The following is a 14,316-nucleotide window of genomic DNA, read 5'->3' on the forward strand; positions in this document are numbered from 1 at the left end:
TGTGACATCATTCTTTTACTTCACGAAAAAATCAAATACACAAATGGTAATCCATCAAAAATTTTAGACAAGAAATTGATTTAATTACAAATAAAATATTGATATGGAATAAAAAACAGGATACATTTAGGTATATACCTATTGTGTCCAATGACATAGATTCACATCATGTGAATAGCACAATATTGAAGAGGCATCCGATTCAAGTAATAGTTATATCGCCTGTTTTTGCATGACATCGAGTAGATTGTATGTGTGTTTTTATTTAACGCAATGGAAAACCAGCGATGTACGCCGAAACTGCCAAAATTCGGTTAAAAATGTTTCGCGATACTGTATAAGAGACAAGACAGACAAATGGGCTATGCAAGCTATTCTTAAATCGATAATGAAAGTTGTAGTTGATTTGATATTTTATTATGTACTCAATCTAATGAGAAGGTAAGTCTTACCGTCGACATTGTTTAGATCTTGTTGTAGCTATCTAGGTTTCGTATTTGGTCTATGGAGATTATTGGCTAAAACATAGTGTTTCGAAAAATCTTAATTACGATGAGGTAATCTGAACAAATTGAAGATAAATTAGTTGATTGTACAGTAAAACTAAATACTAAATTAAAAACTATTTAAATTACAACCACATGGAAATTACCTATATACAAAAAAACAATCAAAATGTTTCGAATTCCTACATAAAGGAATGTGATTTTTCTAAGTTTTACAAATAGAAATATTTTTTAAAATAAATCTATTAATATTGAACTCACGTGTAAACAATTTGGCACATTCGTTTTGTTTCGATATTACATTGCATAAATATTTTATTTCAGCATTAAAATATTGCATTTTATTTTGGCTCACAAACGAAAGTTATCTATCACAGAGAAATATATTTTTTTTTGCGCAAGCACAATCAAGTTTTGGTTAAGTACCTCCATTATTTTATAAACACTGAAATAAATATATTATTCCCGCTCAACTCGTTGAGTGATTCTACGGTTGTATACATGGTAATTTCTTTTTCACTCACATTTTCACAATATTCTGCTCAGCATTTGAATAGAATGGAACAACTTCCAAAAGAAATATACATTGAAAAAAGGAAATATTTCGACTTTCTGTACTTATTCGATCAGCTGATCAAGCAAATTATTTGGAGGCCTGCAATTTTTTTGTAATTTGTTGACATCGATTATGTTTTATAATCTGTGCCTGCACGAAATTTGCGTAGTGTTAAAAATATAGACAAAAAGTCTTTGTGTTGCGTATTTTTTTTTACGCGTGACGTACATACATGAAACCCACAACGTATTATGTGTTAAATTGCAGTGTATAAAATATAATTATCCAAAATTGACAAGGAAAGTCGTCAGTTCAGTTCATTCGATGTAGTGCAGATATTTGTGCTAAGGGTCATTTCACACTAGACGCAGTGCGTGACGACAAGATGGACAAAAACTAAAGAGTCGTTTTAAATTTAACTTTGCTCCACTCACAATTTTTTAATCGATCAAATGGGTAGATCGCGGGCCGATATGCAATTAAAGTTTATATGTTGGTATGTTTAAAAAAGAAAAGCAAAATTTTTAAAACATGAAACGCTTTTACCCCCTTCATCCGAATCCCTATGGCTAAACTGCATTAAACCTAGTTTAGGCAAGGAAATAGCAAATCGTATGTACATGATGACACAATAATAAATATTAAATAATCACTCATTGGAAACGCATTTGTATTTCCAATGACAACTTAATTGGCACACATTCACATTGAATCACTAGCAATACTAAAATATCTATTAACTAAATGTTTCACAGGTTTGTTCAGAGTCGACTAAATCCTGTATAGTTGGTATTTAAATTAAAAATATGGCGTTTGTTTACATTTATAAAATATAAAAAATTTACAATTAAACGTTTATTTTTTCATGAAACTCAATATCTTTTGCAAAGAAAATAAGTTATAGGTAAGTAGCATTTAAAAATGAAAATAAATACATGTATAATTAAATTCTAATTTTGCTATCAACTATACTGGCTGGTCGAATATAGGTTCGACTATGCAGACGGATCTGCTAAAATGTATTTTATTCATATGTTGTTCAATTATTCACTCATTCGAATGAACAGTCCTATGATAGTTTTATACTATTTACAAACTTGATATGTGTTCGTATTGCGGTAGATATGAACCTTTATTTTCTGTAAAAATATACGCGTTTGAAAGAAATTGATTACACTATAAATGCTTAATTAATACTAAATTTATTATTCTATATTTACAGAATCTCACAATCTTGAGTATTATAATTGCACTTTATTTGTATGGGCTCGCAGACTTTCATAAAAATAAATACGCAATCTCACTTATTGGCAGTATTTTAACAGCGTTTTACGACGTTGATAGTTATGAGATCGGAATTTCTAGTTTACGAACGAGATGAGGCGCAAATTGACGTTCATTAATCGAAAGTTCATTTCATTCGTTCAGTTCAGTCACTGTAAATTACCCGATGGTGTCAGGTGTCAAAGGTGGACGAAAAAATACTTTTCCTTTAATTAATCATCACCTTTTTCAGCCTTCATCAAACCACAGCTGCGCATACAGGCTTCCAGTTTTCGTGTCACTTCCTTCGGTCCTGTGCGAGTCTCATTCATCGAGTTCCCGTGACCCAAATACTGTCATTTGACCAGCAGCTGGTGGTTTACCAACCGGTCTCTGTTCCTGTCTCGACCACCACTCCGTCACTGCTTTAGTCTATGGATGGTGTTCTCTTCTAGCCAAGTGTCCGGTCCATTCCCATCATTCTACATAATTCGTTTATCTACGACGTCTGTCAGTATACGATCAAGTAGTGTGACGTCGTATGACAAAATTCCGACCGGCTAATTCAAAATCTCAACGCAATTAAATTAATAATAGTTATTCTTCTAGACTCCACATTTTGTCATGGTTGTTTTAAGTCGTCATCTATATACATCGAGGTTGTAAACTTTGGAAACTTGATGGATGATACCGACTATTAAAATGTCAAAGTTATTCCGCTAACACCACGTTGGTCTTTCGTTACTTCTTGATGTCCGGGTCCATTTTGGTCTTGTCCATAGATGACGACACCATCCCACTTTGGGGATATAACTTGTCCAAATGCTTCAGGGATTCGTTGAGGAAATTCTGTGGAGAGAATAGGGGTTTGTTATTTGTCTTTTGACTAAGAATTTTAAATAAATAACCATGCAATTTTGGGGACGGTTATATTTATAGATAGTCACATGATAGGTAACTCAGGTTGTTAGGCGTTAGTCCAGACTTAAACACTGGTGTTTAAGACCAGACTTGGGTCCAAGACTAGGTTCATTTTAAAATAAATTATTAACATATTTTTAAGAACATGTATTTTATTTAGTGTTATTGAGATTGACTACGGGTCCTATCCAAAAAATAATTATCACTAAGTACATATTATATAAAAGTCGCTCTCGTTTCTAAGCTTTCAAGCTTTCTTCTTTGAAGCCACGCATCGGATTTTGCTGCAATTTTCACTGTTGTTTAGACAATTCCCGAAGGTTTATAAGCACGTAATTTATCGCGAGAGAAGCTTACGCGTGTCGCTACTATATTATAAAAATAATAAAAAAGTTAAATTTATTTTGCGGCTAACTCAATCTGTGTGGTTTGTCCATATGTAGTTACCTACTTATTTATAAAAACGAAGTTGTATCATGTACAAACCTGTATGGCGGTGAGTGCGGCCACAATGGCGGGTCCTCCAAACCCGTGGGAGATGAGGGAGAAGTGCGTGAGGTGGCGCTGGATGGCCGGCTCCAGCAGGTGCGGCGGCCGCGTGTTGCACAGCGGCGACCGGTCCTGGTTCAGCAGGTCCATCAGCTCCTTCGTCACCTGCGGACGATTGCAATGTTAATGAGAAAGTAGTTGCAGTTAACGTTTGACGTTAACTTTTTTTTGTGTTTTTTCGCGTTTTTCTGCGCGGATTAAAGTATAACGTCAAAGTTGACTGGTGCAACTCACTCTAAGTCAAAGTATTTGTTCAGACATTACTTCACAGGCATTATTTTCCGTCAAATTTCACCGTGCTTCAGGAGGCCCGTTAAATCGTTGGTTCTGAATTTACAGTCGTTATTAAAACCCGCCATTCCGCAATGGCCCCGCGCGCATGGACATGGCCCATACTTCCTTATCCATTCATAAGGTAGACATCTGCCTCAGCAGTGAGGACATTTAAAGGGCTGTTGATGAATTCTTGCTCAAAAGGATACAAACTACACTTCGGAACGACAACTATAGAAAAGATTCCAATCCTATTATGCCCATAGTAGGATTGGAATCTTTTAGGCATCACCACCTCCCCATATTTTTGCTCAATCACTTTGTATGGACTGAACTTAGACTAATCTACAAATTTTGTCCTACCGTGTTCATAGCACCACTAACTTCGGGGATGTCCACTTTAAATATTTTTTTAATCACTAAACCCACCAACGTACCTGTTTGGTGGCTTGCAGCAACTCCCTTCGTCTCCTAGCATCGTGCTCCGCGTACTGTCTTGCGAGGTACTCAGCCAGCGCACGCGCAGGGAATTCCGTTTCGCACACGTAGCCGAAATCGCGGGCGAGGTGCACTGCTTCCGCTGGAGAGAGGTTTAAACTTAAATTTAAACTAAATATGTACGCAGCAGACTTGCATTAATATCATTTTTAGTTACAATGATTTCCCAATATATTAGTATATTCAGGTAAGTACCTGAATATACCAGGTAAGTACCTGAATATACCAATTTACTACTGGGTACGATCATCGACCGAAGAATAATCTGTTGTTCTTAATGATATCATTAATACTTATGGATTTATTTATTCAAATTGATGTAAAGTTTACTTGTATTTATTTTGTAATACTGTTTTATTATATGTATTCATAAAGCCAAAATCTTGAGATGACAAGGATCCAAAAGGGGAAAACGGCTCTTATAAACAACCTGTGGATCTTGATTTTGAGAAACAAAAATTATATCAGATAGATACAACATTTATTTAAAACAGAACATTTTGGCCTTCGGTATTTTATTTTAAAACGCACCTTCTACTAATGACGTGAGCAGTGTGACGTTAGCCGCTTTCCGCCGGCCCGCGGGTAAGTTCAGGCCGATTTTCTCCAACTTTTCGCGGAGTAACCGTCCGCCATTTTTACTTTTTGCTCTGAAAAAAAAATAGGTAATACATAAATCTAAATTGTCATTATTAAGTAAACAACAACAGTTTCATACGATATTCAATGGATTAACATAAAAATAATAAAACCTAAACTATTGTGTTTATAAGTATTGCGGGTATGAATACGTTAGAGAGATCTAATTGAGATAAAGTAGATTATATTAATGTTAAAGTTAGGTACATGAAGACATTAATCTTGTAATATCAAATAGTCGTTACGTCATATGAATATGACCACACGTTCAAAAGGTCTGCACGGTATCTATCCATCATTCATGATCAAAGTCGTTGAACCCAAAAAAATAAAAAAAGAACGTTCGGATTCGAAATGACCGGTATGAGAGTAATGTCATAGTGTTGCTACTGCCCGCTAGATCGAGCTACCGATAACCTATCGATTACCGTCAAAACGAAATTCGTGATTGACGCATAGAAAGTTTTTCGAAACATACGCAGTACTACTTCCGGAATCACATTCGGTTTATATCTCCGCGTAGTAGGGTTTCGTTTCGTTCGATTTTTAATTTTCTGACTTAGCATAAATGTGTTTTTGGCCGGTATGAAGTATGTGGGTCTAATACTAGAGCTACCAGTATTAACCATCATAGAATAAACGCTCGTTAACGAAATTGTTGTCGATAAAACTTGATGATTTCAGAGTAAGTCTTTGGACGAAATGCTGGCCGGTTAGTGATTTGATTGATTAGAAAAAGTAAACAGATTTATTTTTTATTGACTGATAAATTATTGACAGCTGACGTGCGTAACGTACTGCAATAAGTATTTCCTGCCAATCAGTAGACCGTTTTTTTTTTCGTTTTTTTATTATTATTTTAGAATTCATTGTTCGTTATGCGTTCTTATTTTTCTTATTATTTATTAGAAAAGGTCAAAGTCATGTCAAAGTGCTACATTTAGAAATAAATTAAGTTTGTAGTTTTTACATGGCCAGATGGCCATGTAAAAACCACTACTTATTAGATAATAAGTAGTGTTTATAGACTGTATTGGTTTATATTATGATATGTCGTGAGGGTCTCAAAAAATATAAATAGGATTTCATTAAAAAGTTGTTTTCTTCACTTTTTAATGACTTCGAGGCAAAATTTTGTGGTCTCCCAATGAGCTTAATTTTGTATATCCGCGTCTCCGGTGCTCCTCTGGCATGCGCGCCATTTCTATCATATTTTTAGATTAATATTATGAAAATGTTTAAAGGGCGATATAAAACGAAATTAAATAAACGCAGAGACGAGATGATAGCGCTCTATATATATATCTTCATAGGAACTTAATTTTTGATAACAAAAATAAATTTTTTGGAGCCACGAGCAACAGCCACACGCATGGTAATAACTACATTTATGTTCCGTATATCTGTCCTCTAGCTACCTAAGTATATCTAACCAAAATTAATTCTGATATGTACCTACTTATTTGTTACTTATATCTTCATTTTCAATTCAGTAACCGCAATCAGTCATTCAATAACCCACACAAAGAATCCATAATTGATTTACCATTTGCAGGTTAAAAAATAATAAATTTTGTTTGGCGTATAATATTTTCACACGTTCGCTTAGACACACACAATAGAATCGAGAATCATCGGCTAACGAGCCAAACAAAGAAATTTGGAATCGAATGGAAAACTAAATCGAATGAATCGACAGATTGGACAGCACTAATGGGCATAGGTATCGTATCGATGGCTGACAGTCCGATTAAAGAGATTATCAATCGAGTACACCTCCTTGATTCGAATACGATAATTATGGAAAAGGTACCGTTCGTTCTTTGCGGTGATTTTGATGCTAAAAGTTAAAGGTTAATTTTGAAGACGCCGTGTTTTTGGTCTCTTTCAATACTGAGTCATCTTTTCAATAGAATTAAAATATCAACTGTGACACACGGATTAAAAATAGGTATACTCTAGCTATTATATTTATAGAGAAGACGGATGTTAATTTAGTCCCTAAATCACCCTTAGGGTGACTCGCGAACGTAGTTGAAGCTTGACCTATATAACTACAAGCACAGAATGCTAGAAGTTTCCATATTAATAAAGTATAAAAAAAGTTTACTTAAACAACAAATTATTTGGTCAATTAACCACATTGTAAAAAAAAATAAACTTATATTTTTGCAAATAAATAATCTTTGTCTAACGTTGTTATTAGATTAATAATGAAAGTTGCTACAGGACACAAATAAATGTTACTATAATAAATGATAACCTTAATTTAATAAATGATAGCTTTAATTGCACCAGTTTTTGACGTTAACTTAACCTTAGATACGAAACGTTAACAATCAATTGTGAGGCCGTCTCACAGTCGACAAGAAAATTAAGGCTCTTAAACTATTTAAAGTCTTTATGGGGTGGTTACAGCAGTCATTTTGCTAAAGAGCATCGAATACATTTCACAAAGCGATACATTGTAACGATAAAGATGGCTTTGACACGTGGAATATTCTTAGAACACCAGCTGCGTTTCTTAGCTGTCATTAGTTACAAAAATATTCATTCGACTAGGTATATACGACATTTTAATTTATATATATTCAATTTTTTCTCAAAGAGGGTTGTTGGCAAGCAGGCGGCCGGTTGATAAATCTTTTGTTAAGAGCTTTTATTTACCGCAATGAAAAACCAGTAACCTTACACTGTCTGTGGCCCGACATGCACTTTGGCCGGTTATTTTATTATTTTACTCGAGAGAAGCCGGGACGAGCCGCTTGTTGTAGATAAATCTCGAATGTCAACGATTGTCACGATTGGGACTCATTTATCGCTGATGTGGGACAATGTAAAATTTATGGCAGCCAATGCTTTTATTAAAAAACTAGTTAGTTTTCACATGTAATGGGGTTATGAGGTTTTGTGGCGCAAAACAATGGACCACTTGCTGTAGGTAGGTACCTATGCCAAGATACACAGGTATATGAAAAAAAAAGTTAAAAAGTATGTATATAAAAAGTATGTATATAATATATGAAATTGACAAGACAAATTTCTACCTGAATAGCCAGAACTTGCTATGGAGAGAGATGAGTGGAAAAATAAGGTGGAGGCCTTTGCCCAGCAGTGGGACACAGGCTAGATATTGACAGAAAGAGACAAACCATACTTTGACGACTTGTCCTAATCGTCACGTAAATTTTCGATTTCAAGTTCACTCTCATACCACAGATTAAAGATTTAAATAACTGGATGATAATGACTGCAATTAGTGTCGGCCGAACGCCGCTCCAAATTCTATTAAAAACGGCCGACGTGGATTTATAGCGCCAAGTGATTTTTGAAAGGCACTGTTTGGTGTATAACCTTTATTTATAGGCTTATTCCACGTGCAACGTTAGAATAAAAGTTAGAGTAGAAGTAAGCAGTAAAAGTGTTTTGTAAAGAAATTTTGACGGCATTTGTGTTTTTACACTGTTAAAGAACGTCGCAAATGTTGTCGAACGTCGAAAACACATGCATGCTACGATCATTGCACACACGGCATTATCGCGCTCTGCTACGCGTCGCGAATCCCAACTAATATTGACCAACATTTGCTAACATGTAAGTCCGTTAATGTTAAGTTAATGTCCGTTTTGCCACACAGGATTTTAAAAAAATCTACTAATACACATCTTTAGGTAATCTTATATTTAAAAAAAAAACAGAATTTGCCTTTTTAATGGAAAGAAAAATTTTAATTTTTATATTGAATAGTCCCAATTCAAGATATTGTTCTAGTGAATTACTGTGACCGAATCAAAACAGAACTTGTAATACAAGAATACTTCCAGAATATTATTATTTTCATATTGCGTGTTTTATTGACATTCGATTGGACGATGTGTTACCCAATTATACAATCACAAGTCAGCCTCAATAAAGTAATTATGTAGCTACTATTACAACCAATATAATTTAAATGTAAATTAAGCGAAAAACTTAACCAGGCTTTTTATTATTAAAATTAAATACAACAGCATTACTTTTTTTCTTTATTAAAAAAATGGTGGCAACGACCTCTAAACGTCAACGTGCCAGCGACAATAGCACACTTGAAACTTGACTATAACCACTGGAAGTTATAAACCAATAATTATATAAGATAAACTTCAAGTAGGTACATGTTATACCAACACAAGCTCACCACATAACCACATACAACGTTATAAAAACAATCTAATGACCGGCCCAAAGCCGCGCGGAAAGTCAAACGTATTTTTAGTGGTCGCGCCTTGACGGCGGACACTGCAATGTTGCTATTGCAAAAAAATAATAATAAATGTCCGGTATTTTGTAGAACGGAGCGTTGTAATTCGATTAAAATGTATTATTCATGGGGTAATTATTAAATTCAATTATGTAGATGAATTATACGGCAATTACTATATTTTACGTGTCCGACATAAGTCGTAGGCAAGTAACGCGTAAGTAATGACTGATTATTACGAGAATTTAAGGGTAAAATATTCCTTCCCTATATTTATGTCCTAGTATTCTAGAACACAAGTCTGGAACTCACTTTAGTAGTCCCGGCTTGGCTTGGATAAAAATATAAAAAAGTAAACCCCGCGGGTTCATCACATTCCAATTCCACAATCCGTGAAGTGGTTTTTGAGTTTATCGCGAGGAGACAGATAAACGCGGTAAAAGACTGTTTTATAATATGTAAGGATACATACATAATGAATGAGGTATATAGGTTAGCTCAAAAATAAGTAAAATTTCCTCATTTCAATACTTGCCTCATTATATAGGTATTGAAAATACAAAGTAAAAAGACAAATGAGTAGCAAAAATATAAGTTCACTCACCTCCTTAAAACGCCACCTAATAAAGACGCATTCAGGCACTCTGGAGGAGAGAGTCTCCTCTGGACCTCGGCCACCGTGACCTTGTACTTGCTGGTGGAGGACAGCAGGGAGAGCCTTCCAGGTACGGAGCAGAACACGTCGTTGGGTGCGCAGGAGCCGCCGCCGCCGAGGCCGTCGCGCCCTTTCATTGCTGGAAAACCAAATTCAGGTTAATCACATTCACATATGTAAATATTCACGTAAGTATTAACCTAATAGACTAATAAACTGTTATTATTATTTAATGGGTAGGTGATGTTCAGTATGAATGGCAATAAACATTTTAAATTGAGTCGTAGGTATCTATTGGACTAAATTAATATAATTTGATTGCTACTTCAACTCTAACAGAAAAAGTGGTGATGGTTGGTTAACTTTAGGAAAACCCCGATAAATTAAGAAAATAGGAATAGAAAAGCAAACGGAAACTTTTTATTAAACTGCAAAAAAATATAGGACTATAAGAAAATACATCCGAATGACGACTTGAAATAATTCCATTCGTGTATATGTGTAAAAAATACGGGTGATTACCAAATTCCCGACACGAAATACTAACAATAGCACTTCTAACAATCACCGCCACGCCCCAAACATGCACTCAGCGTGATCACTATTCTCATTGTAATATTTCTATATGGCAACCCTAATACAATAAACATTAGTGTGTCATTAGCTTTGCACCATACTGGCTATTTAACACCATGCCATTTCAAATAATAAAAAAGAAACGCGCTCCCATATTAGCAGCCAATTACACAAAAAATACATTCGACTTTTGAAATTGGAATATTAACATAGAAATAAGTTTTTTGAAATAAGAATTACAAAATAACGGTAAAAAGTAGCCAGTGGTACAAATTAAAAATATAGCAGAATAAAAAACAGCAACATGGATATATGAGAGAAATCATTATAATGGGCCCGGTTATACCTAATACCTATAATATTGATACAGAAAGATTGTAGTTACACCATTTTAATGACCACATTCAAATTGCACTTGGATCTTAACGATTCATTTCCGAAACGCTATTCAAATATAGATTGATTGATCGATACTTTTATTTCATCTGTATCGATTCATTCGGCCGTTGAATGAGATGGTTTTTTTACAATCTACTTAGAAAAATTGATACACCTATAAGATAAGTGCGGTATGAGGTCTAATTACAGTTTTATCTTTGCCAGGTCATCATATAGTAGGTAACAATAAATGTCTATGATAAGTTAATAATATGTATTTATTTTATCTGATGCTTGTATGGTTTAAGATATCTTTAAGTTGATTGAGCATACGTAGATAAAGAACATTCAAATGATACATTCGTGAAATAATGTAAGTATTAATGGAGTATGGTCGAGTCAGCGTCTACCGTAATATAACCTCTCTGTTATAGCAAGTTAGTCCGGTGGAGGTTAAGTTCATCTGCCTTCGACTGTATATTTATAGGATTTGCACGAGATTTTAACCAAATAAACAAATCTAGCAATAAACAATATTTAGCCTAGTTTTGATTTAAAATAAAAAACTTACTGTACATTTGTGTACAAGTACTCACTTTTTAATAGTGGTAGGTCCGTCATGAAACCGCTCGTGTCATCCATGCCCGAGTTCTGAAAAAAATAAAATTATTTAATAAAGAGCCACGCTTTTTAAACTGATGTCAAAATATTTTCCCCATTTTTATGCGTTATATAATGTAATATTATTACATTATGTAATGATTATATTATTATTATTATTGATTCTATCCTTTATTTTTTTATGAAAAGAAAAGCTACCAAAAAAAAATAATAATATATGATAAAAATAATGATCCTTCTCAAAATAAGTAAGAGGTAGCCGAACAAGTCTATTTCCAATTAATTTCGTTCCCCATTTTCTAAACATTTTTATCAAAGTATTCCTCAAAACATGGAAGATAAATTCCTTGCACTGGGGCATAATGTTTATTAAATTCCGATTGACCGGCGCGGCGGCCATCTTGCGAATATTGTCGATATTTTTAGGCATGTGATTGGCATTTTTATCACTTTTTAAATTATAGTTTTAAATATTTCAGCAATAAATTGCAGAGAAAGCGTCTATATATGTCTTCTGGGAATGAGAACCGAATGGGCGATAGACGAGAAAATGTTTTTTTTTCACAAACAGACCAACATGGAAGTGTTAAACAATACAGTACAAAAGATAATAAATTTTTGGAAACTTTTCTATATTGACATGTTTTGTTTAGAGGTTTGCCATACACATTAGGTTTCTCTCTCTCATCTTCGCATATTCTAATCCATGGCTGTGACGCCTGAAGCCCAAGATCCAAGGTTAACCTTTAAATTTTTGAGATTCGGGTTTGATTTTAGCCCGCCTGACTTCAACCCTCTTTGAGAATGCAGTTGTTACTTATCATTCGCGTAGGCCATGTATCTCCCCTGGAATAGGATCCATTATTCTAGGGCGGAATCACAGGCCACCATCCGTATTGAATGTACCTACTTAACAGCGCCTTTTCCGCGCACTCTCTCACATCCATTGGTTGACCACCAACACAATTAAATAATAGTACTAACCGGCGCCTCTTCCGTGGAATGTAACGCATGGTGCAACGCCAATTCGTGCTGCTCTCGCGCACCATAGTCAGCGCGCCGATCGCCGCCGCCATAACTGAATCCGCCGTGGGAGAGCTGGAAGAAAACCACCATTTCAGATCCATGAAATCATTCTTAGGAAATTTTTCACGTCTAATTTTTAATTATATAGTACTAGCGGGTTTTATCATTCTTCATAGTTGTATTCCTCATGGCTGAGGGTCGTGGTCGTTACGTGGAATGAAACAGACACAACAACTTTCTTGGCACTATTAATGGAGTGGTTTACCATTGTTTTCTCCATTTCACTCACAAGTTAATAATCAACCAGTGTGCAGGTTTCCTCACGATGTTTTTCTTCACCGGAAGCCAGTGGGGGTCGATGAAAACTACTATACGTGAGTCAGATTGGTCTACAAACTCATGCGGCACGAGTAGGACTCGAACCTAGGCCCTTTCGATCCACAGGTATGCGTCTTAAACATTACACTATCCACCGCTCCAAGCGGGTTTTATAACATTATGTTATTCAGGGAATTTAGTAATATGATGAGTCTTTTACACATTTATATTTCTGAACGTCAATTTACTAGTTAATAAAATTACCTTACTTATTAGTAAAATATGCTTCTAGTGAAGAAGAAATGATTAACCTTTAAAAAAAATATTTTCAACAAATTATTAGCTCGACATGATAATGTAACTGGCAACCTTTTATGTCGTTTCATAAATCGAAGTTCAATCACAAAATGACATCTAGTTTCCCGCCAGAAGTCTCTCGCCATTGTGTGGGATATTATAGCCACGGAGACCGGAACATTACCAGGGGCTAATCTGCTAAAGTGGTACCATAGAGCATCTTGCTTCCAAAATGTTATTGTTGGTAGAAAATGTTCAGATATTTAAAAATAAATTGCAGTTCGTATTTGGAACGCTCATTTTTCAAAAAGTATTCCATCGGTATTGTTTTTTTCTTTTTTGTTGATCTATGTTCTAATGTTTTTATTTTTAATATTGGTCAAAAGAATTCGATTTTCAAAATTCTTAAAAGTATTCTCAAAGTATAATTATTAAAAGAATAAAATTAAATCATAATAACATAAAATATTATTTCAGTCGTAAATGTATGAAGTTATTTGAAACTCGATAACGCTCAGATTTCAGCGAAGGTAAGTTCATTATTAGCATATTTGTTGGCAAGCGGGGCTCCAACTATGCTGAGATTCTTTCCAGAGGGTGCGTCGAGGGGAAATAGTTCAGATTTACGATTATAAACCGATATTGAGTACCTTCTGATGGAATATGGGAATAGCCTATAAATGAAAAGTTAATATAATCGTATGATAAGTATGTATGTCTGGCGTAAAATAGATGATTCGATTTGAAAATTTTATATATCGCACTCCCAGAACAACACTGCATTATGTCGAAAAATTCCAAAATTGACTTTATTATATATTCGAATAGGCAAAATTTTTACGCGTATACCACGAAGACAGACTTATTTCTATTTGCAAAAATACCCAACAGATGGCGCGCTAACTCTCTGTTGGTGACGACACTTCGCCGGAGTCATACCGCGTACATTGAACTATTTCTAGTTGCAACTAGTTAGTCGAAGAGAACGTAGTGTACAACG

At 34.8% G+C, this 14,316-nt stretch overlaps 1 protein-coding gene across 5 annotated transcripts in view; it reads right to left on the reverse strand.

The window, feature by feature from the left end:
• Positions 1-14,316, reverse strand: part of TfAP-2 (Transcription factor AP-2) — an 89,395-nt gene continuing 75,079 nt past the window's right edge. For all 5 annotated transcript variants that reach the window (XM_053762354.2, XM_053762355.1, XM_053762352.1 and 2 more), the window contains 7 exons: positions 12,660-12,773; positions 11,651-11,705; positions 10,050-10,239; positions 5,098-5,216; positions 4,506-4,648; positions 3,733-3,900; positions 1-3,174 (listed from right to left, as the gene is read on the reverse strand). In XM_053762354.2, coding sequence (XP_053618329.1) covers positions 3,067-3,174; positions 3,733-3,900; positions 4,506-4,648; positions 5,098-5,216; positions 10,050-10,239; positions 11,651-11,705; positions 12,660-12,773 — 897 coding nt within the window. In that variant the 3' untranslated portion in view covers positions 1-3,066. The remainder of the gene's footprint in view (positions 3,175-3,732; positions 3,901-4,505; positions 4,649-5,097; positions 5,217-10,049; positions 10,240-11,650; positions 11,706-12,659; positions 12,774-14,316) is intronic.

Source organism: Plodia interpunctella, chromosome 22 (assembly GCF_027563975.2).
Source record: "Plodia interpunctella isolate USDA-ARS_2022_Savannah chromosome 22, ilPloInte3.2, whole genome shotgun sequence".
NCBI lineage: Eukaryota > Metazoa > Arthropoda > Insecta > Lepidoptera > Pyralidae > Plodia > Plodia interpunctella.